A 27,414-nucleotide genomic window follows, 5' to 3' on the forward strand; every position below is an offset into this window, starting at 1 on the left:
CTTACTTGATGTCAGACAGCAGGACACTGGGGTTTAGAGGGGAGTGAAGGTCTGAAAGAGTCTCCGAGTATCCACTCTGTCTTAAACATGTCATCATGGCCTCCTTGGTCAACATTGCTTCCTTGGTTTTACTACGAGTGTTCTTGATGGTCCCTAATTTAATCAGCTCATTGACTGACTTTAGCTTACTCAGGGCTTCCACCTGGCGTATCAAGAGAACAACAATGTAACAGAACCAAACTTACAGGTTTGATTTAACCCCGTGAACAAAGTTCTCCTGTTACTAAGAACTGATATCATTCTCCTGAAATAGACAACGTCAGCATTGTGTCACCACTGTGTATACGCTACCAAACAGGAAATTTGGCCAGATAAATGATAAGGAAGTCACAGGATGATTTGAGAAGAGACTGTCAAAACCAACAGTGTAGGGGCCAAAGGTCAGCGGGCAGGATGGGTGACAATGCTGGCACTGGAGAGGCTAAAAATACCGTAGAGCTACCCCAGCTGAACTTAATAGATCAGCACTAATCTGTCAGGTGTGTGCAGATTTTTCAAAGTAAAACTGCAGTTTCTAGCAATAAAACATTTCAGCATATTTGAGTAACAGAAAAATGTTGATGATATATTAATTAAATCTTAATAATGACATATGTACATCATGTCCTGACTGCCTGAAATAACAGTTGCAATACTTTAAGATTTCTGCCTCCAACAAGTTTTAAGATTTGCAAATGAAAAGTGGGAGTCTAAAACAAAGCTGTCATCACTTTTACTATTTTTTTTTAATAGTGTGAGAGAATAGGTGTGTGTGGGTGCGTTCAGCTTGCCTGTTTCTTTAGAACCTCAATATGAGGGATGTTGCTTCTACAATAGGCTTCTAGGATTAGCGCAAACTGGACTGAAACAGCTGGCATGTGGATCTCTGACCTGTAGAGGGCAGCACAGAGGAGGAATGGACAAACGAGAAACATCTAGAAATTTCAAACATTCCCTCTCCTTCTCCCTTAATTTGAATATGTAACTGTTCAAAGCCTGCATGTTTATTTCCACAACACTCAATTGCCTCCACACACACGCGCACACACAACCACACCCACCGTAGATGCCAGAAGAGGAAGTGTCCAATCTGGCGGTTTCTTTGAGCACGCTCTAACAGGAAATGAGTGAGGGCGCAGTCATAATAGGGCTCGTAACGCAACACCTGCACCAATTGTAGCAGGTACTGTGACAGTTCCTCATCACTGATGAGGGGAAAGAAGAAACGGGAAGACAGAAACTTAGAAAGACCATTTTTCTAAACAGTAATGTAATCCAGTGTATGATTAACAGCATTTAAAACAGACCAAGTGTGTTTGTGGTCAGTTGATGTATATGGAACAAAGAAAAAAAGCATACTTTATTGGAGCGTATAATAAATGTAATATATGACAGTGAAGTCTACTGCATTTCATAAAAGTGTGCAAGGATTTACCTCATGTCCTTTAAACAGCACACAGCATACTCTCTGACATACTGGTCAGGATAGTTGAAGTCCAGCAGCTCCAGAGCATCTCTAGGACTCAGTTTGGGCCAAATCTGGAGCAGTGCCTGGAGCTGAGAGAGACAAACAACTTTAGAAACAGATATGCTGACATTTAATCAGTTAGATATGATGTGTGACCAAAAAGGACAAGAGATCCTAAAGCATCAAAATCATTCTCCTGTTTAGAGCCATCTTCTCATGCACCTTCTCTTATTTTTAGATCACTCCTGTTAAATACACTGTAGAACTTCTGAAGTGCAAAACTCGTTATCCATTTCAGGGAAGTTGACTAAGTTCGAGGAAGCCAAATCTGGCAAGTGGCCTAGGTGGTGAGCAAGACTGGCCAAAAAAACTCCCATGTTTCCTTAGCACACACTACAGTTGTGATCATTTCGTCTGAATATTAGAGCCGACAGCCTCACCCCGGAGGACTAATTTACGCTACACATAGCAATAGTACAGAGATAGAGACTGATACATTTTACATCAGGTAATGCTTTTAGTTTTTAAATGGACCTGTGAATCAAATGCCCATGGGGTCACACATAATAAAGATGCTAATAAATTCTATAGCAACAACAGTTAGGACTGCAATTTCTTTCCTGTAAATACGGTTGAGTGTGAGTGACTTTATTATGATGCAGTTAATCATTTCAACAGTGATAATCTTGCCCCCAAGTAGAGACTATCACAGGCTTTTTGCTTCATCTGTGCCGTGACCGACGGCTCTCTGCTTCTCACAACAGTGCTGGCAGCTGTGGGTTTATTATTAAATTACATTTTAGTTTCAAGGAGGACAGTTTAAATTCAGTGCAACTCGCCTGCACTCATAGACGTAGATGAAGGTGTGACCAAGTTTCATAGGACCCTCTTAACATTGCACATCATATCCGTGCTGTGCATTTTTGACACCAACCCATAACATTTGTAGAGCTCAAACTACTACACATTGAGAGATACTATCACACATTTTATGTCAAAAGTAGTAAAAATATGAGACTGACATTTGTGCATAAGCTCAATATATGAAATTTGACCTTTTCTGAATTGTATGGGATTGCACTGAATCAAACAGTTTGCTTTTTAAAGAATCAATTTTTTAAAACCTTGAAACAAGTGCTGACTTAATATCATTATATCCTCAGTAACACCCCATAACAATGGATATGCTTCCTAACCTGGGCCATGTCCTCATGTTTGCTCCACTTGACAGAGAGTAGCAGCTTGGGCAGCGACTGGGGAAAAGTCTCACGACAATCTTGTCGTAGTGTCCAGATCAGATCCTTTTCATTTTCACAGAGCTGAGAGACCGGGTCACGCTCCATGATCTCCTTCAGCTCCATGTAGAATTTCTTAACACCACGACCCTGAGAGCAAAACGGTTCAGAAAAGAGAGAAAAGGTCAGCTGGGTTTGGGATTTTGAGATACAAAGGAGCAGAAAGGTGGACGTAAGGAACTCAGAGCGTGTAGATGAGCAACTGCATTTACTGTAAATAACCACATGAGGGCAGGAGAGCATTAAAGTAGTAACATTCTCACCATCTTTGCAATGTGCATGAGTGGGCCAAGAACTAGCATTCATTTGTTTGTTAAAAACTTGTAAAGTGTCTGATTCAACAAAGAGAGGCAGGATTTTAGTAGCTACAAAATGTAACCCAAGTCCTGACATTCACGTTCTTTACAGGTAAATAACAGCTGAGCTGTACAGCGCTCTATACTAATATGTAACATGACACGCTGTAACAATGAAATTACAACTTTTAGTCAGCGATAATCTAGTTTCTCTCACGCACAGACTGCATATTTAAAAAAAGAAAAAGGAAAAAAGAGACCGTGTTCAGGCATGCCCTCTAAGTAACAGCAGATTACGTAACTGGCTGTAACACACCCATGAGTGGGTTTTCAGTTGAGGGGCGGTAAGAGGAAAACGTACATGTAATCTGATTAGCGTGCGTAGTTTTGTACTTTTGAAGAGGATTTGAATATTTTTGCAGCTACACCCTGCCAAAGTAATAACAATGGGTTTCCAAGGAAACTAGCAAACGGGTGCCTGTTGAGGTTATATTTGTATTGTGTGACTCTAAGAGTGTGTGAGGAGAGAGATGGGCATGCTGCATCATTTCTCACATTTGGTGTAAGCCATCATGTAGCAATCACTACTGTGCTTTCAGCTTCGCTGCACTTTTATGTATTCTGAATGAATTCAATCATCTAAACACATTCGCACACAGTCAACTCCTTTTTTGTATATGAACTCACAATGGACACACAGTCAGCGCTGACCATCTCTGCAGCTTTTTCCAGTATCTGCAAAAAATTCAAATGAAAAAAAAAAAAATGCATGAGTGAACGCACACTGATGCATCAGAGTGCATTAAGCAGGCCGAGCACGTCCTGATCCTCTCATGCTAACAGCTACCACTTCATCATAATCACTAGGTACCATTTTGAAGAGCACTAAGCCACTCTGCTGACAATTTCAGCTGAACTCATGCTATCAAAAAAAGCCCATACTCAGTTTTCATTCGCAGATGAATAGTGTTTATCCATACATCACAAATCTAAGCTAATTGGTATGTTTTAAAAGGGCAAATGGGTATCATCTTATTAATTTGACTGAATATGACGATTGACTGCTGTGTGACCTTGTCAAAAGGAGGGAAGACGATGGGGTGTGAAGAGTACTCTGGGAAGTGGATGTGCAGTGCTGTAGCGTTCTCAGTGTATGGGTTGGTCTGAATGGTTCCTATGGGGTTCAGCATCTCTTCAAGTTCATCTGGGCAGGAGAGACACACATGCATAGCTGATATGAATTTGCCCTTTATTAATTATTAAATTATACCGCGACTTTGTGTGTGTCTATACCAGGAAATGATGACCAGCAGTGCAGGATGATGTCTCCAGTCTTCAGCTGCCCTTTATAGTCAAACACCATGGTGTTGACCCAAGCTATGGGGTAGTGCTGGATCATACAATTAAATGCTAGTCAATATAAGATAGTTTGGAAAAAAGGCACTTGTCTGATAATGTGTGTCCCACTCACCACTTTCCCCGCCTTGCGGATGGTCTGATACTTGTTGATGTGTGGATTTTTGGTGGACTTTTGCTTCTTAACCTTGTCCATCACGGCATAGATAGCAAAACAAAGGCGGGTCATGCGGGGCAGGTCACAAACGGAGATTTCAAACTCCACTGTGTTGTCTTTCCACGTGTGCTCTGAGCGCCCGCTACTCTCGTTGCTAACTGCCGGCTTGCAGAGAAGCTCTGTACCGTGAAAGAGCCCCGCCCTAACCTGGACCTGTGTACGGCAGGAAGGGTTGAATTTTACAATTACAAGCCAACCTGCCAATGGCCATAGATGCAAACTTAGACAAAATCTCTTTGCTAGTTTGTGTGAAACTGGAAAGACAGATGGCACAGGTGTGTTTGCAGGGTTTGTGCAGTGACAAACTAATAGGTACACACATGACTTTTTATTAGATGCAAACAAGAAGAGTTTACCTTGGCAGTTTCCTCTGCGTTCACCTTGCTGCCTTTCACAAGAACTATCCTAAAGGGCTTAGGCACGTCCCACACACACGTCTGTACTTGCTGCAGAGGAAGAGTGAGAGGAGGAAAAAAAAACAAAAAAAACAAAACAAAACTGAGGGACTGGCATAATGTACTGTGAAGATATACACACTCAAATGCTTAAAAACTAAATAAAAAAACAAAACAAAAACAGCAACAGTTCCAGACACAGGCACAAACAACAGGAAAGGTCAGGCAGGTCAGTCTGATGTCAAGCCAAGTGGATTTGTGAGGGTCAGCAAGTCAGCAGAACAAACAGAGTCACATGACACCTACAAACTATGAACAACGCAGCACACTTCCTGCCCGTCTCTTTGCTCCTATGTGATTAGACTGATGTAATGTCAACGTGATCCCTTATCAGAAAAGATGGAAGTACGTTTGTTTGTTTCTACTGTTGCAGGCAGAAACAGCTCCATGTCAAGTAAAGCATAATCACAAAAAACCAAACAAAAAAAACCACTCCGTACTTCTGTTTTCTTTTCTAATTATCAGTCAGCTTTCCAACAGCAGAGCATCCAATAACCACTTCCTTGCAAGAAAATAAAATCTCACTTCCTGTCTCAAATAGCCGCAATTCTACAGCAACCTTATTAAAGTCTGCCCAGTGTCCGTTTCTGTCTGCTTCCTCTATTGCACCATTCTTTTCTATGGTACTTTAAAGAACACTGACAAGACCGATATAATAAAGAAAAAGCACAGAAAATATGCAAAAGTCCACAAAACAAAAGAACACTTTAAAATGTAAGCTTTTTTTAGACTAATTAGAACAACAACAAGAGGAAGTGACAGGAGATGTAATCATCATAGACCATGAACACATTTATTTACACGTGCCATGCACTCACTCAAAATGATTTATATCTTAACTCAGTGGACAAAGAACTTTTTGGATCTATATCTGTCTGCATTTAATACGGTGGAAAGAGTTACATCCATGAGTTTCCATTACCTGTGATGAACAGTGTGATTTAGCCACTTGTATGACAAAGTTTGGAGATGCATGGTTGCATCATACACTGTGCTTCAGATCTAGTTTCATACTCTGTGCTCTACTATTAGCCCTTAAACAGAGCAGCATTTAGTGCATTTTTGATGGCAGGTAACCCCCCCCCCCCAAAAAACAACAACAACAAAAAAAAAAAAAAAAAAAAACCCTAATCTTCACAATACTGTTAGTACACATTGTCATTGAGAACCACAACAACTACTGAAAAATCATAATGCTTCTTAACTGTAGTTAAAACCCTGCCAGGTAAAAACTGCGCCATCAGTAAATAGAAAACCTTGATTACACTTTCCATATCAGCCCAGGTCCAAGCGACATACATATAATCACAATCAAGGCTTCACAGATAACAAGCAAGGTGTTACAGCTGTTTAGTGAGAGGGTGATAACTGAGGTAGGAATTCTCTTGTTGTGATGTTGAGAGAAAGAAAAAAAAAGTGCAAAGTTTGTTTTGATTAACAGACATTTCCAATGTTGAGCAAGAGGCGTTACAAAAAGGGAAAAAAAAAAAAAAATATATATATATATATATATATATATATATATATATTATATATATATATATATATATATATATATATATATATATATATATATACATATACACACACACACACACACCAACTTTAGAGCTGAGGCAATTAAAACTAATTCAAGTGAAATTAAATTACAGGTACAAGATATCACAGGGAATTGTGTTCTTTGAATAAATGTCACTTCATGATAGGACACAAATCATGACACAAAATGATTGTGATAGTTTCAGTGCAGGGAGTGTATGCAGTCAAAGTGAGAAATGGAAGGGCGGTGAAATGACTGGCTGTTAGTACTGCAGAGGAACAGAGATCTTAAATCAAGCAGGTACAAAGTATAAGGAAAGGTTATGAAGCCGTAGCTGTTCCTGCAGCGTTACATAATAAATTTAACGTTTCAATCCTTTATCAGATAACTCATGGTTGAAATATTTATCAACTTTTGAAACCACACATCACCGGGGCTTCAACAGTATCAGGCAATTAAAACCCCTAGGAGACTAGCTAATGAAGGCCAATGAAATTCAACCTGACATTTAAAATGTGGATGCACGCATTGAGCTGTGATGTCACTGTGCACCTGCAAGCAGTGCCAAGACGCTGGCAATGATTTCCTGACAGCGTGGCAAATGCTGGTAGTGCAGTACAGGCTGACACACTGCCTCATAAAAGAGACACCTGCCAAAAGTACTTGTTTACTTACTAAACCTCCACGCCTGTGCAGGCGAATCAACTAAAGTGTGCAACTTTTCTTATATTGGTGCGAGAGCAGCAAATGCTGGTGGATATCAAGTCACTGTAATCTAGTGCACATAATTTCATCTAGGGTTTGAGAGTAACGAAATTTCTATTCTCTGTATGTCCTGTACATGTGGCAGAATTGACAAATAAAGTTGACTTTGACTTTGATAAGAACGTTTTCTTACATTTTCAACCCCCTCTGTTTAGGCCTGATCACATCAAACAAATCACCATCAAATCAGATGATGTACAGCTGTTAGCAAAGCACAGTTTCTTCGAAAACAACATCAGCCGATTAGCAGACACACTCATAAAAATTATATTGTTCACAGAGTCATGCATAATATTTGGACTAACCGTGGGAGCCCTTCTCTTGGGAGGTAGTGGTAAAGGTGGGTTGGAGGACTTGCGGCTAACCACAGCTCCAATGGCTGAGATTTCCTTGTCAAACATGGTCTTTACAGTGCTGGTGTGGACCAGGGTGAGGTGGGGAGCCTCCTTGGCCTGCAGGCATGAGCGAATGTACTGCACACAAGACAGGACAGGAGATTTTAGGAGGTTGTAGCCATGTCATGTTAAAGCAGTCTCTGGAGCAGAAAAAGTGCTAAAGTCACTTAAGCTAATGAGCTAGAGACAGAGAATAAATGAGAAGTGAAATTTAATCTCTGTCCAACTTGTCAGCAGACTTCAATGTAACAGGGAAGACTGCGCACAAACAATTTCAAGTATTATTATCTTGATTATATTTTTAATGTTTAAAAAGCACATCATGCAGCCTGCCCACATGGATCCAAACAAGATTCAGATGCATAAAAATGTGACTACATCTTCACACACACACACACACACACACACACACACACACACACACACCCCTAAGAAATCTATAAAACGAAATATTTCATGATTCCTACCTGGCAGTGTTTCCCAATGGAATTTCAGACGTAAATTAAAAACATTAAATAAAAAAAAAAAAAATCACAGACCAAGCAACCACTTCAATATACTTAACAGAAAAACAAGAACTTACAAAGCATAACATGTAGATACACATGTATATATTTTTTCTCAGCTTATAACAGCTACCTGCAAGCTAATACTTTGGCAGTTTTGAGTCATCCATCATACTGCTCAATATCACTTAAACTTTATCATGCTTAGTTGTTTCATATTCAGAATGAACTAACAAGAAAACGTAAGCTTGCAATTGATTACTCTGAAAAATTAATGTGCAAAAAACCCCACAAAACACAACATATAATAATTCTTAAGGGGAATAAAGAGTAACTAGCGAGCATACATGTCAGCAAATAGCTGTAATCGCGCTCCAAATTGTCTCCGAAACAGTTGAAATGAGTTGTACATAAACACACTTTATTTAGATTTTTTTTAAGAAATAGAACCCACAAATAAACCTCTACTGAAAATATTTCTTAGAAACCAATTTGATGCTGATGGTTCGAGTACAACCTTATACTACTTGAACTTGTAAACATCTTTCTTTGCAATCAGAAAACAGGCTTTGGTGTGTTGCTGTCACACTGCGAGACCCTTTTTGACCGTCAGTTGCGGTGGTCTCCCTATTGGTATTACTATACAGCAGCAACAACGTTTTAAGAAGACTGTATCTGCTATATCTGTGCATGAACCTGAAAGTGAGACATGGAAGTTGATGTTCATCAGCCACTCACAGACACTTAAACACAGCTTTGATATGCAGCCACTGACCTTGTATTGAATCAGTGGATGGTCTCCACCAAGGAATTCCAGACATTGGCTGACCCTCAGTATATACTGGCCCCTCCATACCGCGTCCTCAGATCCGTGGGTGGTCAGCCACTTTTTCAAAGCCTGCTCCATCAGCTCATTGGGGGTGCAAGACAATGACACCTTCAGACTGGCAGAGTCCTGCAAGAAGGGAAAATAGACAGCCGAGTGTTTATTACTGGTCAAAATGTATTTGGGACCATCTGAGAATAAAATAGCCATTTTTTTTAAATCATAGTTTGTGTGTATATTTGGTCATATCTAGATGACAAAATGCCAGAAGGGTAAGACACAAAAATGAGCTGCAAATGGCTTTTATAGTTTAATGTTTTACTGCTATTTAATCACTAGACTCCACATTTGGTACCCTCTATGATTTAAATACAAACATTTCATATTTTTATATATAAACCTAGAAGCTGCATTTGCTTGTGCATCTTAAACAGGAAGAGCACAGTAAAACACTGAGAAACAAGTAATGATATAAGATCTATAAGACCATAACAAAAGTCTCTCTCAATTTTCATGTGTACAAGTAACTGATACACAGAGTGAGTTCATATACACGTAATCACTTGGTACACTGATGGCTGAATTCATTCAGGATTTCCACTAATATGTGTTCAAATACGTGTTAGCCTCCATCGCCTTATCACAGGGAATCTACCAGGTTTGCTGTGTGACCGCAAGGCTCACTGCGTCATGCCATTTATAGCACAGCACTGACCCGATACCAGAGATGGAATTGCTTTTAATTTCCTGGCGATTTAATAAAAACGTCCTTCATTAGTAATTAAAAAAAAAAGCGACCTTAGCTGCATTATTGAGGATCTACACACAGCAGAGATATTAAAAGTTTTTCCAATTACACGCTGGTAACTATAAAAGCCATATTTTAAACGCTAAAATGAGACTTGATTTGGATACTGACGTAATAATCTATGTGAACAAGGAGGAGGAAGTCTGTCAATGATTTAGACAGTCCACACCAGACCCTGGTTATTTCTGAACAATAAACGACACCACCACACTTCCTGTCTATAATGTAGCTTATTGTGTCTGATCTCTCAAAATAAGACTTCCTGCCAATGTTCACCTGAGTGCGGTGGCACAGATGGTCAGTCTTTGTATTATGTGCATGTGTGTGCCTGTGATGTTGATCAAAGCTGATATACAGGAGTCTGGAGGGATGTGACCATCTGTTTTATTATTAAATAATATTATTTCTATTACAGAGGCAAAGAGAAAGGCCGAGACAGATGGAGGGACATAGTCAAGTCAGTTCAGAGAAAAGAAGGGAGCTCATTTTAAATCAGCATTTTGGTCCCTTGAGCTGCCATGCTAATGTGTGCGTGTGCGCGCATCTGAGAGAATGGCATAATTTCACTGATGGTTTTGACCCACTTATTGTCGTCACATGTCTTGCTAGTTGGGCTCAATCACGTGACTGTTGTGAAGCTGCCAACTGTGAGAGCAGGGGGAGAGGGGAAAAAAAAAAAAAAAAAAAAAAAAAAAAGAGGCTGAGCTACAGTACATGTGCCTGCGCTGGTGGAGTCACATGGTTACTTTTGCTTCTAAAACAAGGTGGTTTTGTCTTCTGTAGTGGAGCAGTAAGTCACACGGTTACTCTCAATTCATTATGTATGCAGAGATGTTGAACAGACAAAACTTTACACGTATATTGTAAAGCTCATTACAAAACAAAGACAGCTTCTTCGTTAGCACTCATGCTCTCTTTTCAACACCAAAAATATTACTCAAGTGTCTTTGTCTACTCTTGCCGATTGCAGTAGAAAAATGATAGAATAGATATATAAATTAGCCACAATTCACTGAGGATCCTTCTCAGCATCGTGCAATATAAGCACAAAATGAAGCAACACGAGGATACATTATATGAACTTGTTTTAAAAATAGAAATTAAGAATTAATGTCAGAGCTGTCAAAACCCTCAGGAAAGGTCTAAGATCATCCAAAATAAGTTCTCTTTTTGACTTATTCCTACACCGCTAGTGCAGAGCCTGTTGAGAGGAAGTATAACAGGTTTTATTGATGCTGTAAAAATGATTAAAGCTGATGTTTTGAAAAGAGGACAGCCGTAAGAGGTTCAGCGATTGTGGTAGAAAGACCAGACTGGATGAGGCGTTCTAAAGAAAGCTGCAACCTGTGAACTACATGATTGAGTTTTTCATCACAAACCTTGCATTTATGAAATTACAGGACTATAATAAAGAAAAGACTTCTTTACAGAATGATTTTGAAGTGAAGGTAAAAACATCTATTATCCTGTTTAGGCCCATTTTGAAACAGAATGGCTATAAAGCTGTGCAGGACTCATTTATTCCAACCCATGTTTATGCATCTGAATGAAATGAAAAAGTAGCCTTCTTTGATAATAATAATAAAAAAAAAAACAAAAAAAAACAAAGACTAAACTAGTAAAGACTAGTTTTCTGTTCTACTTTACAGGCATTTTTAAAATGCTTTTTATACCCAAATCTTCTATGTAACATTCACACTCCAAAGGACTAACTTGAGGTTCAGTATCTTGCCTAAAGATACTTTGGCATCCATACTGGAGCAGCCAGGGCTCGAACCACCAACCTTCTGATTAGCAGACCTGCTCTACCTCCTGCATCTATAGTTCAGTGTATCCTTTTTATTTATCCTACATAAACTGCCACTGATTAAGCTACGCTGCACTGTTCTGCATTACAGACCCTCACCTGGGACTGGTCAAAGTGGATAATGACTTTCAGGTCCACCGGTGCATCGTTGACTCCGGCTGTGATCGCGGTCACTGCCGCAGGCTCCAGCTGTGGGGAGTAGCAGGCTTGCACCCACTCCGAGAATGCCATCATTTGTATTTGTTGCATCCTCTCTTCACTGATCCGAAACATCTTACTCCGAAAATCCTTCACCTCCTGGTCATTTAAGGCATCAAGTTCATGGAGACCTAGAGAACACGAGTAAAGGACACCGTTACAACATTGCAAAAGAAAGCTGTGCCACCACTTTAAGAAAGAGGGGCACTTGGATATCAGTAATTTGTCTACAAATCTAAATTGATGATTCTTAATGTCACAAGAAGTCAGCGTAAAAAAAATAAAAAAACTGACTTAAACCAATTCATCAACAACTTTGCAGCCCTTCAGTTCATCTACTGAAACAAGCTGTTCCAGCTGTTCCCTATAAGCCAGTTCATTTCTTTCTTCTGACTCACAAACAGAAGGTTTGAACAGCACATTGTGGAGGGCCATCTGCTTGAGAGGAACACAGTAAAGATATTCCCTCTTTTTTACATCATACAAAGCATAACAGGTTCAATTTAAAGACTGATAATGGTCAAGTTGAGTTTATTAAAAATGGCAATGTGGATTCTTAGTATGGAACAAATAAGAGAAACGAGTAGGAAGATGGTGAATATTCCTAAAGTAACACACTTGAACACAGAGGCTTTAAAATTAATAGAAAATGCACAACCACCTGTGGGATGTTCAGTGCCAGACACCAGCAGTAATGAATGTGCATAAAATGATGACTGTCTCCATGTTGGATTACAGCAGAGCCCCTTAATATTCACACACAGAGGTATAAGTTGCTGTTGGGCTGATCACAGTCCACCCTCTGCTTTTATCACTGGATTATTATTATTATTTTTTTTTAAAGGGTACTTTTCATTCACTCTTGAGTAATGAAAACATGTTGACATTTAAAGGCATTTCACATTCATATGACCCTCAGCATTCAAGAAGGCTCTGAAGCACATTAGCTGTGTAGACCAAGTTTGTGTGGCTGCATTACTGGAGGGGGAAAACATGGTTGACACACACGTGTGTGTGTGTGTGTGTGTGTGTGTGTGTGTGTGTGTGTGTGTGTGTGTGTGTGTGTGTGTGTGTGTGTGTGTGTGTGTGTGTGTGTTGACCTTCTAGACAAGCCTGTGGGGTTCCCTTTGAAACACCGCTTTACTCTTTCAAAAGCCTTTAAGAAATCAGGTCAGACCAAAGTGGAGTCAGGGGGGAAGAATATCAATATCACCTGAGTCTTGATCAATTACACTCAGAGCCTCTTCTCTTCTTCTTTGAAGAACAAAGGACTTCCAAACCTTAATCTCTTGGTTGGAAGAATGCTGAATGTGTGTCTGTTTAATAATCCAATGGGGCTACACTACTTCCCTTTCATTACTGATTAACCTCTGTTATTCTCTTCACTAGTCACGGCATCATTTTGCCTTTAAAATCTCTGAAAGGACTTTCCACTATACTTTACCTGCAGCCCGCTGTAATGGATTTACGCCCTGCTTTCAGGAATCACTCCCGAAACTCAACGTTACTGTGCCTTCTTTCATGTATGATAAACAAACTGAGTGTTGATCATGACGCAAGGTTTTCACCTTGCTTCAAGACTTAACACCGCTTTTCCTCCAAATAGTTAATCACCTCAGAGGACTGGGCTGTTATACAGTAGTGACAGAGCCCCTGTGTTCTTTGAAAAGGCCCAATCTTCAGAGAAAATGCAAAGTGACATGTGATGGAAGGCATGTCAGGAACACGTCCAGTCAAACATCACGCTTCTCTATCAGTTAGTGATAGAAGCCATCTGCACAGGAGCCTTGGGTCTGAATGCATGGGAGAGCGTGCTGAGTGGGAGAGCTGCTTAGCATACTGGAGGAGGTGCTAACGGCTTGTTGTGAGGTAGAAAAGATTTACAGTCCCATTTACCAGCTCTTAAGTGCTTTTCTTTATTGGAAATGTCAAACACGGAGAATAAAGGAATCTATCCGGAGCGGAGGAACGCATGTGAGAGATCTTGTGTGATAATGTACTGCTTCAAACCGAGGTAGAGTCTTAAAAGCGATGCTGCATTACCCTTGCCGATGAGCACGCCGATCTTGGAGTCCAACAGGCGCTCTGCTCGACCACAGTTGCGCATCACCAGCTTGAGAACGGGCAGGAAGGGGCGAACGTCGCACAACCGACGCGTTTCGTCCTCCAGCTCTTCGTGTACGGCTGCCTGGTTGACACACTCGAACATGTGGCTCTCCATTTCGCCGAGTGCAGGAAACAGTGGGAAGCTCTGAGCCTGCTTCCATAAGAGCTAGAAGGGAGAAGAACAAATATGTTCCAATAAGGTACTTTTACCCCACAAAAATCACACTGTGTTTTATTGTAGCCATTAGCCCATATTAAATAAATCTTACATAAAATGAGCAACTGTAATAAACAACATCACATTTTATTTGACAGTTTCATAAAACAAGGCTGAGAGCATTTTCAAGAATGAGGAATAGACGTGACTCATATCTTTACAACACAGTTTCTGGGTGAGGCAATCAGAGTACGACTCCCCTGCCTGCCAACCCCTGGTGGTACACTTCATGCCCCTTTGCCCCCCACAGCCTGATCACAGGATGGGTGTCAAAGAGCGAGTCTTTTTGTGAGGAAAAAGAGATTCACTCTGGCAAAACAGAACAAGCCTCCTCTCTCCTCTCCACAAACACTCAAAACATTTCCCACAGTTACTTTCTCTGAACTGCTTTTGTGAGCAAGTGATCTCAACATGTGACAAATGGAAAATAAAGAGTTTCAAATGATAACTGTCATTTCCCAGAATCGCTGTAAAACATTTTGGAGAGTTCGGCTGTAGTCTGAAACATGAATGGAGGCTTGTGAATGAAAGAAACAGTCATTCACAAGCCCACTGCTGGCCATATGATCACTAATAAAGAGTTTTGTACAGACGGTCTGAAAGCCTGCAAAAAGTTAAAGAATATTCTACCCTTTAGCTAAACTAACAGCCTCTGGCCTTTCACAAACACGGCCTCTGTTTGATTCACAGGTTTATGTACTTTTTAAAAATGCAAACACGTCCGTGTATGGGTTCATACCAGTGTGCAAGGACGCAGACCTCAGTGGGAAAAAAAAAAAAAAAAAAATTTCAAAGACCCATGAATTTCAGAGAGAAATCAGGACTTGCGGTCAATGAATAGCAGACACTCTGTACACACAGCAACAACCCACCTCCTCAGGCTTTAAATGGTGCCCTTTTTGGGGAAATAATGACTTTGTGTTTCAGTGCAGCACATGTTTGTTTTACACCAGAATTACAAAAATAAAAATTCTGTGCAATCCAATAAACAGCCCTGTACTGAGAGCAATAAATGCTACCTTTGCAGAAGCTGGTACAGCTTAGGACTGAGCATCTGTGTTCTCATACAGTCAGTCATTACAGAAGGAATCTGACTGTGCTGTGAATGAGGGCCACACGCACACAAACACCTACGCTGACAACACATGCCTCAAAGTTATTTTCTTAGAGTTGTGAACCTCATCACGTCTGTGACTTCTGACCTCCACTCACATATGGCCTCATCACCTATAAGCTGACATCACAAGCCATTTACAAACAGAAAAACACTCTGCCAGCCACAACAATCACCTCTGTCAAAACAGGCATTGGATAATGTCTGACTGACTGACCAACTGTCTGAATGTTGGGCTGCAGCCTCTGTTTTCCCTTAATGTGACAGCACGTCTACAGGCATGCAGGAACAACTGCACAATAAGCAAAGGAAGTCCTCAAAGTAGGTTCCCAGTTGAATTTTATATGAACTGATTAAGTATTTAGAATAATCCTTTAATTGTCCCACAAGGGGAAATTTGGTTGTGTCCGCAGCAAAACAAAAACAAAAAACATATACAAACAGAACACAGAACAGGAACAATTTTTACATATTCACATCATGGACAATAGTTACCGAAGCAGAGTACAGTACAGTTAAAATTAGAGTACAGATAGTGTGCAAACAGAGCAGGATACTGAAAGATGTTTAAATAGTTGATGTGTAATATTAACACTGGTCAAAACAAAAACTTTAAATAACCTTGTTGCTTAGGAAACCTGTGCAGTCACCAACCCAGTGACACTCACCAGTTTGATGTGCTGAATTGTAGCCTCGCGTGGAACGTCCATCTGGATATAAATACCAGTGGGAAGCAAAAAGTCCACAGTGATCTGGTCCGGAGCGTGTCCGGCCAGAGGTGAGTGTGCCGCCCATATGTCCAGGAGGTCTGTCATGGCGGGAGGCATGGCAAGAGGCAGTTAACACCACCTCAACCATAAGGACCTGGAGAGACAAACAAATTGTACACTTCAGTTCATTGTTGCTATTCTACTGTAAAAACCAAACTAACAGATGCCAAATAATGAGTAATTCCTCACCTAACCCAGAATAAGCTCGACTAACTTAAGAGACAAGCTGACAGCATTTTCAAACTGATGTAAGATTTGAATATGGTCAAAAGGAGATGTTTAAGGCTTTTCAAGAATAAAAGATGTACACGCATTAAACTTGTACTGCATTTCAACAACCCAGCAAACAGTTGTCACAAGTTTAAACTTTCATTTGTACAAAAAACAAAAAACCCCAAAACTGCTTCTTACACTCCAAACACAATCCAGCCTCACCAAACAACAACAACAACTTTTTAATCGGAGTTCCAGTTATACACACACAAACACGCCCCACTATTGTGCCGTTTTTACGCTCATACATTCATTAGCGAGAAGTTGACAGGCGCAGATGATTCAGTGTCACTGTGTCCCTGTGACGGAAGCGCTGCGCTGAGTCCAGTGGGAAGCCGCTGCTTTAATTTGGAAGAGGGCCAGAGTGCAGAAGAATGCCCACTAAGCAAACAGAACAAAAGTTCAGCCTGCCTTCCCCTCATCTGACAATCTGGTGCCTCCGGAACAAACCACACATACAATGAAAACACTCGCAACGGGGTTCTGCATGCATAGGAATGCACACAAATATGAATCATGTATACAGACATTTACTGAATATGTCAGTAGACTCAGAGGCTGGTGCCAAAGTGAAAGTGAGCATGGTGAGGCTATTTTTGTAACAGTTCATTACTGGCAGATGCAAAAAGTCTCCAAGCCATGTAATCGGCACATACTATGCATATAGTCAATTCAAAGACAGGCGGACAAACTCATGCACCTTCCCCGTTTACCTCGTAAAGTTCCATACAGATGGCACAAGTGAGTTTCCATCTTCTAGTGTTAAAAAAAAACAAAACAGAAAAAAATAAAATATCCACAATCTGGTTTCCATTTGGGCCTTTGCCTCAACCACAGCTGCACATCGCACCACTTCCACCTGCATTCTCATTACGTTGTCCTCGAGTGGCCCGGGACATTAACTCTTCCTCCAGGCCACAGGGCCATCTCCATTCCAGCTCGATCAGCCCATTAAAAACAACAGCTCTGATTGCCTCTAATGGCCTTTCTCCTCTATGTTAAGTGCTCATGCAAGCCATATATGAGCAACCATTTCACCACGTGTCTGAGTGTGGTGCAATATCTGCAGTGCATTTGGAGCCACGATCCCAGCCATTTAACATGATCAACCATGCAAATGGAATCAGCCTCGTGCGTGTTTCTGTATGCTCTGGAACTATAGACTATTGCCTTGACAAAAAAAACAAAACAAAGAACAAACAAACAAAAAAACAACAACAACAAAAAAAACAAAACAAAAACAAACACCCAGATACTGCAGACAGTGTGTGCTCGTGTTGCTCTGTGTCCTCACACGACAAACAGAAAACCACAAGTAGCCACTGAGACTAACAGTCACAGGTCAGACAATGGCAAACTTGTTATGCCACAAAGGTGCGCAGTTACAAACACGAGTTACTTGACACCATGTCTGTCTGAAACACTGACAGCACAGCACCATGTTATCAGGGATGGATGAACGAGTGCATGTGCAAGCTCATCTATGCATGTAACACCCCTCTCTCTAATTATATGCTTCAAAAATGACACTTTCACAGCAGACAGCTTGAATACAGTCTCATCCTGCTGTGATGCAGACACTCAGCCGCTTTCGCTCTCACATACCACACACACAGGTGAGCAGGGTTATTGAGGATGTGGTGGCAGTCAGCCAGAGGTCTGCTGCTAGGTCAGGTTTCAGCGGGAGGATCAGAGAAGAACAAGCGGCTTTGCAAGCTCAGTTAAAGAAAGAGCGTTTCATGTGGCAACAAACAGAGAAGCCTGAAGGGGCACATCCAGTTGGCCTGAAGTTGGCTAAGTAAACAACGCATCACGATGTTAGCCTCCATTCCCAAACTCCACAGGCAAACTCTGATGACTCCTGATGGTTGGAGGCGCAGAAATATGATCCTACTTGGATGTCCTTCGTTTTCTGTGCAATATGAGGACGATTATTAGGCAACACTTTCAAAAAACAAAGCACAAATGGATATTTCTTGTCTAACATTTCTTTATTTTGGAATTAACCTCTCACAAATGTAACAAAAAAAAGAAAACAAAAGAAATTGCCTGGGAAGAACACAGCTACAGTCTATTCACATCCCAGAATCCTTTAGTCTTTTGATCAGACAGCTGCCAATGCACTGGGAACAGGGTTTGTGGGTAAATCAAAGGAGACCAGTAAAAGAAGAGAAGTAATTCCTTTGTTACGATTTTTTTATTTTTTTTATTTAATTAACAAAAAGGTAACAGAGAACCCTGACTAACAACTTTTGATATTTAGCAGACACCACAACCAAACAATCACTGAGTTCACACCACAGAAGAAACAAAGTGAACCTTTGCTTCCTCTGAACTAGTCTGAATGTTGTGATGGCTTTCATGCCCAGATGCATTTAACAGTAACACTGGTATTACTCAGCACTCCCTTTCTAAAGCTCTCTCTGTTTAACAGTAAGAAGCCTGTGAGGCTCTCTACAATGGAGTGAGTGTGTCTGTGCATCTCTGTGTACAAGTAATTAAAAAAAAGGAAAAGGGGAGCAGGGCTTAAATAAATGGTGTATGCGTAAAAGGTCACGCCTGGTGATTAAGGGTCCTGTGACACATTTTCCTTCACACTGTGCTAAAAATAAAGATTCACAAAGAGGATCTAGGACCTCTTCACCTCTCCACTCCAAACCACCGTCCTCCCGTAAATGACTATACAGACAAATATATGCAAGACAGACGCTGCCTGAGTCAGCTTTTCCACTTCTGGGCATGCAGTGTGTACGCGTGTGTCCATGTGCGTACATTTGTCTGGATGTGGGCATGACTGTGCACAAGATTAAAAACAAGCTTCTTTAAAAACTAAAACAAAAAAAACCCCAACTATTAAACATCACTTTAGGCTTGGCAATTTTTTTATAGATTTCATATATTTTATAAACTAAACTAAAGGGCACATTGATACATTGAAAGAGTGATTTGGTGCCATTTAAATGAGAGAGTCTATATATAGTTATAGTAAGCTAACAGCTTCAGCACTGATGCCAGCAGTGTACTTCTTGGTATACCGGTACTACTTTGCATATTAGCACCTGCACCACATTTCTTGTTTCAGTTTCAGCCACAAACCACAATGGCACAGAATGAAACTCAGCGTGAGAAGTTGTAGAATATAACAAAGATTATTCCCTCCACACAAACCATAAACAAAACATTCATATCACAGATAGCAAAAAAAACCCCTGAAATTTGAATCAGCAGTGGGAGATAACCCATTTATTAAAAAGGAATGCCTTTATGTTTACTTAAAAAGCCAAAAAAAAACAACAAAACAAAACAAAAACAAAAAAAAAAACACAACAGGAAATGACTACCTCAGGTATTACAGACTGGTATGCTACCACAGAGGCAGGCATGAATCAACTGTTTTTCATAACTTTAATGCTTGCTTTGAATCAGCTTCACAGTCTAGTCTGTGTGTAGGTTGACTGAAAAGCTGTTAAGATCTGTAGTAGGAGTTTATCTGGCGGCTGTGTGGATAAGTGATCAGCTGAGGTGTGTAGCCCTGGCTGTGATTCACCCATGAAGTAGTAGTAGAAGTAGTACTACTGCTTACTGTCATTAGGAGTGGACATAGGTGGTGGCTGTAGACGGTAAACACACATTCAGGCATAACGATCACTTCAACTGTGACACACTGTGACTGTGTCGGTGATTAGACATGTTTGTGTGCACAACTTTTCAGACATATTTCCACAGAAGTGACTGCGGAGCAATGTAGCGGTGTAATATTTTTAGGTATCGTGCCAAGTATGAGACTTACTTATAAACACTTCATCTTTAAAGCATTCAATTTCTAACAAAATCAACTTCCTTTCTTTTGTACCGAACACCTTCTTGTTCATTGTCCACATGACTCATCTGATGATATAAAACCAAATCATCTTCACAACATAGGAAACGAGCAGGGACCAGAAATGAAACCGACTCACCAGCAAAACAATATTCTCAGTCACAAGACGACATCCATACTGTATCCGGGAGAAAACATGAATGAAGTGAGCGTATCTTTAGGGTTGACATGAACAAACCACATCTGGTCAGCCAAGAGTGCGCCATGTGTCACTGGCTCCTGTGACACAATGGTATACACCCACTTCTTAAAGAGGAAATAATGACACCAGACAGGAAGTGAGTGACAAACAAAAACCCAGGGAAAAAAAGTCCCAACTAGTCATTCATAAAAGCTGATGGACGCTGAATCACAGACTGGACAGGTTTTTTGTTGTTGTTTGAAAATCACTACAGAGCCAGTTTTTAAGTAGGCATTTGCTGTGTAGTAGACTACCCAATATACAATACCTAGTATATGCAATGTACTATACAATATGCACAATAATGCTTGCGCATAGAAAATCTGTCAAACACATGACAAGAGTGTCCACTCTGCCCACATGCGGCTCCATAGAAAGTAAATTAAGCAAATCCTTCCACATTATGTTCAAGAGTGATATCTTGGCCACCAATGAGGCCAAAACATCACTGTTGAACATGGTATCACTTGCAATGCCTTATTCAAGGCTATATGAATAAATATTAGAGCCAAACAGTAGAGAAGCCAGAAAATGAGCATCACATCGCGATCACACCATCATCTTGTATAAACAGGTTATTACATCTTCACTGAGCCACTTTATGCCAAACTTTCTGATGCATTACAATAAAGACAATTACTAGTAAACCTGGAATCAATGTGACAGATGCTGCATCACCATTCATCCACCTTGACACTAATCATATCCAAGCCATTATGACACGGTTACATCACAGACAAGACACGAAACAACATGCAAAGCCCCATCTTCTTTAATATCCACGTCTGAGAAATCTCTTGTGACAACTGTGCACAACCACATCAAACTACATCCATCTGTGACATCATGACGTGCCACTCCGCCAGATAAATTGTGACCGTGCAAGACTGCGTTTAGATGGTATCAAGTTTGAATGACAGCAAAAGGTCTAATATGCTCTCCTTGCATTCTATTTGTGTATCAGGAAGACCGGGTCATTAGCTGAGTGGAGGAGAAATGAAGCATGACAGACAGAGCAATGGAAACATCCTTTTCCTGTGCACCACAGATTGCTTTTAGATCAATGCATAATTCTCCTCATATTCCTCTCCCAAAGGGAATGAGTAAGACCCCAGGGAATTTAACTCCATGTTCAGAATATAGCAGAAAGAACGGAATGAAGATTTGCCTTCTGATGTATGACTTAACCAAGCTCAAAAAAAATGCTCAAGCCTTAAGGGCTTTGAAGGGATTTCCAAGGTTTACAAACAATATTGAAATCACTGTTTAAGTAACTGTATGGTAGGCTCTAGGTCCTGAGGTAGCAAAGCAGGCACAAAGCATGATGCTCCCTCCACCATGTTTCACAGTTATAAGGTTTTGGTGTGCAGTGATGAATTTCTTTTAGAGTGCATTTTTGTATCCCATGTGTCCACCACACAATGTCTGGGAAGTGCGCTCATAGAAACATGCTTGAATACTTTTTCTGAGACTTTTGTGGTACCCTTACATCTTTCCATTAAGACTTTTAGATTAGATTGTGCAGGATGACCATTCCTTAGGAGAAGGTCATCTCTGAGTTCATGAACACTCAGGTCTTTATAAGTGTTTTTAATCCTTGCTTTGGTTGGTGCATCATTATTAATGAGACCTGTGAAAGTCATCAGTTTTGCTTGCTCTAGCCAATGAGACTTTATCAGTAACCCAATTTTGAGTGGAAGTATGGGTTGTAGAGATGATCTAGCCAAAACCCTTCCAATCTCATCCCCTTCATCAACTGGTACCTTTTAAAAGAGGACACATTTTATCCCAACTAGAACAAATATGTTCAATGAAAGTACAGCTGGTTCTCTTAGGTTAGGTTTGTCACGTTCAGCATGTCTGAGTGTAATAGAAGATGTACATTTGAATATTCATGTATGCAAGATGTAACTATATTATAACTCGCATACATGTAAAGATGCAACAAGCCTATTGGGTAACTATGCCGGGGGGAAGTTGGTTGTCTCATTATCACATGGTCTGTGGTACACACCCTAGTTTCTTGAGTCCACGTAGCAAAATGTCCACCCCGATTCCACCAGTTGGTTTTCAGCAGTATACAAATTGGTAGGTGCCCAACTGCCAGAGAACAATGAAAATACTTGTAATTATTAACATAATCATGCTTCAGTGGTACAAGCCATCATATTGGGACAGTGGTGAATCACTGAGCATGTTTTCCACGAGAAGATAAAGTAGCAGAAGCAACAAAGTGTGGAGGGAGCAATGAATAAAGGAACAAATACGCGGTGCAGATCCAACAATTAGTCCTGTAACGCTGTTGATCCTTTCAAAATACCGACTGTGTTAAGTAATATTAAGCATTAAGCAATAATTACTACAAATGAAACCAGCATAGTGAAGATTTTGAAACTCTGAATAGGTGTTCACCTTTTTAGCTTCATCACAGTCGGTGTCTGTGAGGAGGCAGGTGACAGAATAGCGGGTGAGCTCGTCTGATGTGCAAGTGTGATGTCCCACACAGCCTGATTCACTTCTCAGGCACGAGACAAATAAGAACGGACACAAGTTACGTACAGATATAAATACAAGCAGTGCCAGCACAGACCTCTGTGACTATACTGTCAGACTTCAGGGCTGAGAGCAAAAAAAGAGGGAATGTTAAAGACTATTCAGGAGGGTCTGAGAAGCAGTCAGTTCTGAGATGGCTGGAAAAGAGGAGAAAAGGTGATGAATTAAAAAGGGAAACAGGTGCAGTAGAAAATAAATGGGAATGTTAAGTTCATGAGTTCACTAAAAGACTCAAAAAAAATAAAAAAAATAAAAAAAAGGGGGGAGAGACAAAAACAAAAAACAGACTAATCCATGATAGACAATGAGATAAAAAGATAGAAAGAGATAAAAGGCAGAGATAAAATGCAAAATGTGACACAATGTGTGACTGTAGTGGGTGGACCAAACTGGGCCTGAAGTCCACAATAAGCCTCTGTTTTTGCCAAGTGTGTGCGCGCATGTTTGTATGTGTACGTGTGTGCCACCAAGGCCAGTCCCGTGCCCTGCACAAACACTGCCCTTGTGTTGCCCTTGCCCTGCCAGCTTGGCCTCGCAGACCAACAAACACATACTGAGCAGTAAAAAACACAGGCTGAAGGGGGGGGGGGCATCGTCGTCACACAGTGCCAGCCATATTTTGCTGTGTGGGATGTGCAGCCTCAGGCGGCTTTCTCACACCTTCAGTAGCTTTCACACACGCACACCGGGGTCATCAGCATATGTAAATAAATTGCTTTGTAAGAGATACTTTAAATACAATGCCGGAAATCCAGCTTTCATATGAGACATGCAAACAACATACCCAAACATAGCTGGTGCTAACCATACCTTTGTTGAAAAGCTAAAGATCTATGCAAACTCTGAACACGACCACATACGGCTATTCAAAGCAAGCTCTGATACTAACGCAAAGGAAGCCCTAGAGGGGAAATAAACCCCTATATACAGAGTTAGCCTTGCCCATCTAATTCTGTGAAAGAGGAAATGGAAAAAAATTAATCGCAAGCATATCTAGACAAACTACTACACCTCTTGTCCCCTTCTCTTACAGAAAACTTTACACAGACAAAGCATACTCATGGAAAATGTTTAGGTTCTCTTCCTTAAATACACACGATGTCATTAAAACAGGAATCAAGTATGTTTTGAATACTTTATAGCAAGCTACTTCCTTATTTCTTTTCTTTAAACCAATTTGCATAACAGAAGCCTGAAAGTCTGACTTTCTTTGGAATCACCATCCATTAAATCATAGACGACATACTGGAGGTGGCCCGGCTAATTCTTCCCATTTTGTAGTTAGCTGTTCTACAAGCTGCTCTGTGAGGGTGACATAAGGATTAGCCTTTGTTCGATTTGACACAACAGCTTCTGTTTTTGAAAAGAACAGAGAAAGCTTTCCTCGGAAACTCTGACAAAGAGGAAACAATGAACAGCTATGATATGAGGGAGTGAGCATGTTGGACACCGTATTTATATCACTTGGGATCAATTTATTCCTACTGATTACAACACTTATCTTCCTTGAAAGCACATCTTCTCACAGTTGCCACTGTAAATGAAATTCACATGGTCATGTCTCCACTTTATCCAATAAGGGCTTGGATTTAGTTTTAGATGTGTAGCCGTATACCCGAGATTTATTTATAATTGTTATGCTGCTATGCATCTTCTGGACTAGCTGTAGAAAATATAAGACAAGTGCTACCTCACACAGAATGAAACGCTCCAAACTTAAGCATTAAGGTGTCGATGCTGTAATTGCCGCCTGTGTTAATAAATATGGCAAATAAACAGACAAACCTACAAAACAAAAAACCTAACCTCCCACTGCTTTTACAGCACCTGCATGTGGCTTTCTCTTATCTTATCCAGGATTCTTGTCTTGCGTCTCCCTCCACCCACAGACAGCTCCACCACAGCCCCCTGGGAAGGCCATTTGCTTCAGCTCTATTTATGACAGGCCAAATGTACAATCGTCGGGTCACTTTGTCTCACAGAATTCAATGAAACAACAAATTTATCGACAAAACAACACAGCTTACTGCGGTTCAGGTGACTGTCAGAAGAACAATTGACTGCAACAAGATCCTTTCACAGGGAAAAGCCCGAAAATAGACTTGAAGAAAACCCCAGCCTGTCACATAGCCTCCACAGGACTGCAGCAACTGATTATTTTGTGAAAACAGTGGAAAGAAATAGACAAATATAACACTAAGCTGCTGTGAAATGTAGCAGGGATGGCACACACAAACAGAGCTGAGTTTTCAGCACTCGTCTCCCAGCCATTTATCTCCCTCATAAACAAAGAGCCACACACTGGCAATGAATGAAACGCACACAAGCCTGGAAATGGAAGACATTTCTTGGCTCCAGCTATCATTTCACTGTAGAGGTGACTGGGTTGCTGGGAACACTTAGATCCGGTAAATGACACGCTGATGCCCGCCTCTTCAGTTTATGCATCCATCTGTTTGTCTGGGCGGCTCGACTCTACACTCGCTCATCTGCATCCTTTTTGGCGTCTATTAATACAGAACTCAAGCTAATGCCACACACACACACACACACGTTGCGGTGACAGAAAACATCATGTAGCATGCGAGGGCACTGTGTCTTTCCACCCATCTATAATTAGATAAATACAGAAGTTCTCGTCCTATTGTTCAGATAAAAATCACACACACAAGTCTAATTATATGCAACCTCTGTAATACCACGGGGAGAAAGGTCAATGCCATAACGATAATGCCAAGCAAACACACTCCTAAGAATAAGCTTAAGGGCTGGGCTTCCTAGGATTGTGTGTTATAGGGTTATAGCCACACTGATGTTAATATTTGAAGCAAGAATGAGAACACTTGAGGTCATTTCTGTGAAAAACAAAAAGGTCAGCACAGACTGACCCTCAACTGACTTCTGATGAAACATGGAAACCCTCCAATACAGTCGTGTTAGTGGAAAGATATGGAGAAGGAACACAGCATGAGTAATTGGATTGAGCTATTTTTCCACATTTGAGTGGGAGTGAAGGATGAGGGGGAGGGGAGAAACGGAGTGCAGGTAGGAGGCGACCGTACCAATTACTGGTGATTACTGGCCACAGACACCAACCGTATGAAATGTGGTTATTAAGCAGACAGATGTCAAAACTGCACCTGTAAAACCCTAGTTATGCAGTGCTGTGATTGAGAGGACAAGGATGTTAACCCAGTGTTTACTCTGTCAGCATTCGCAGCTAGCACACATCATTGCACACCCGCAGATTTAGACTGTGTTTGTACCTGGGCTGTGTTCATATCCATACATGTGTATGTACAACATGTGGGCTGCGAAAGGGGACACAAGCAGGATTCAGTGAATTACTAATTAAAACTGTTTTTGAATTGCTCTTCTGCAAATGTTTCATTTACCACATACTTAGAGCAAACAAATCCCTGCGAAAAAGTCAGATGCTTCTCCAGGGAGTCCAACCCTGTGGATGAACCCCACCACCACTTGAACTACAGCTGGGAGCTGTGTTCAAGTGCAGCCTGGTATAGAGGCACGTGCAGGCTCTCCTGCTTAGAGTGGCCTGCCAGTTCACAGTGGATCTCCAGAGCAGAAGGATGTCTGACCCTGGAATAAGATCGTATCCGAAGAAGCAGCTGCACAATTTCCAGGGCCACTATAACAGCCAGGGAACCAGGCAGTAGGGAGCAGACAAGATGGGAAGAGCCAAAATAAGACCAAGAGGACTTGAGAGGTTCACTAGTAAACTGATAGAATTGTTCTGACAGATTGAAATTAGATTCAAAATGCTGAAACTATCTGCCACAGCTACTTATCAGGCAGTTAACAAACATAGGCAACCTGCCTGTCTAATGCCTGTGTGTGAGAAACACTGCATTTTATTCCCATTTATCACCTGGACTAGCAAGCACCATCACAAATCTGCTGATTCTCAGTGGAGAACTTTTGAGAAGGCTGACTTTAGGACTAATTTCTGACCACTTATTTTAGACTTTTTGAAAGAAATCTGTCAAACTGCTTCATCTCAGTCTACTTGTAAAAGGAAATGAAGGCATGAGCGAGGACAGAAACAAAACAGTCAGGGCTGGACTGATAAAATTAAACCACTAATGCTGAGTGCACTGCATGTCAGCAACTGTTAATTTTATATGCTGTTCATCAAATCATCATGTGTGTTCTTAAAAAAAAAAAAAAAAAAAAAAAGACTTACAGATCAGCTCACAGAGCCACCACTTCCTGCACTGAGGACAATATTACATAAACAGTCTCAAGCCTGGCTGAAGGTTGTACAGAAAGGAAATGACTGCCAAGGCCAGCGGCACCTTAAATGATTTTACAACATTAACTAAAGTCAA

General features: G+C 40.8%; 1 protein-coding gene across 1 annotated transcript in view; it reads right to left on the reverse strand.

The window, feature by feature from the left end:
* pik3cb (phosphatidylinositol-4,5-bisphosphate 3-kinase, catalytic subunit beta) overlaps positions 1–27,414 on the reverse strand; it is a 47,750-nt gene that overhangs the window by 8,476 nt on the left and 11,860 nt on the right. Inside the window, exons 3-17 of the mRNA XM_040024642.1 lie at positions 16,077–16,272; positions 14,015–14,243; positions 11,873–12,102; positions 9,108–9,287; positions 7,737–7,904; positions 5,028–5,117; positions 4,570–4,824; positions 4,392–4,488; positions 4,172–4,302; positions 3,786–3,833; positions 2,704–2,892; positions 1,475–1,596; positions 1,101–1,244; positions 831–930; positions 6–202 (exon numbers count right to left, since the gene is read on the reverse strand). Coding sequence (XP_039880576.1) covers positions 6–202; positions 831–930; positions 1,101–1,244; positions 1,475–1,596; positions 2,704–2,892; positions 3,786–3,833; positions 4,172–4,302; positions 4,392–4,488; positions 4,570–4,824; positions 5,028–5,117; positions 7,737–7,904; positions 9,108–9,287; positions 11,873–12,102; positions 14,015–14,243; positions 16,077–16,235 — 2,339 coding nt within the window. The 5' untranslated portion in view covers positions 16,236–16,272. The remainder of the gene's footprint in view (positions 1–5; positions 203–830; positions 931–1,100; positions 1,245–1,474; positions 1,597–2,703; positions 2,893–3,785; positions 3,834–4,171; positions 4,303–4,391; positions 4,489–4,569; positions 4,825–5,027; positions 5,118–7,736; positions 7,905–9,107; positions 9,288–11,872; positions 12,103–14,014; positions 14,244–16,076; positions 16,273–27,414) is intronic.

The sequence above is a fragment of the Simochromis diagramma genome, unplaced genomic scaffold (genome assembly GCF_900408965.1).
Source record: "Simochromis diagramma unplaced genomic scaffold, fSimDia1.1 OVJJ01000348.1, whole genome shotgun sequence".
NCBI classification, from domain to species: domain Eukaryota; kingdom Metazoa; phylum Chordata; class Actinopteri; order Cichliformes; family Cichlidae; genus Simochromis; species Simochromis diagramma.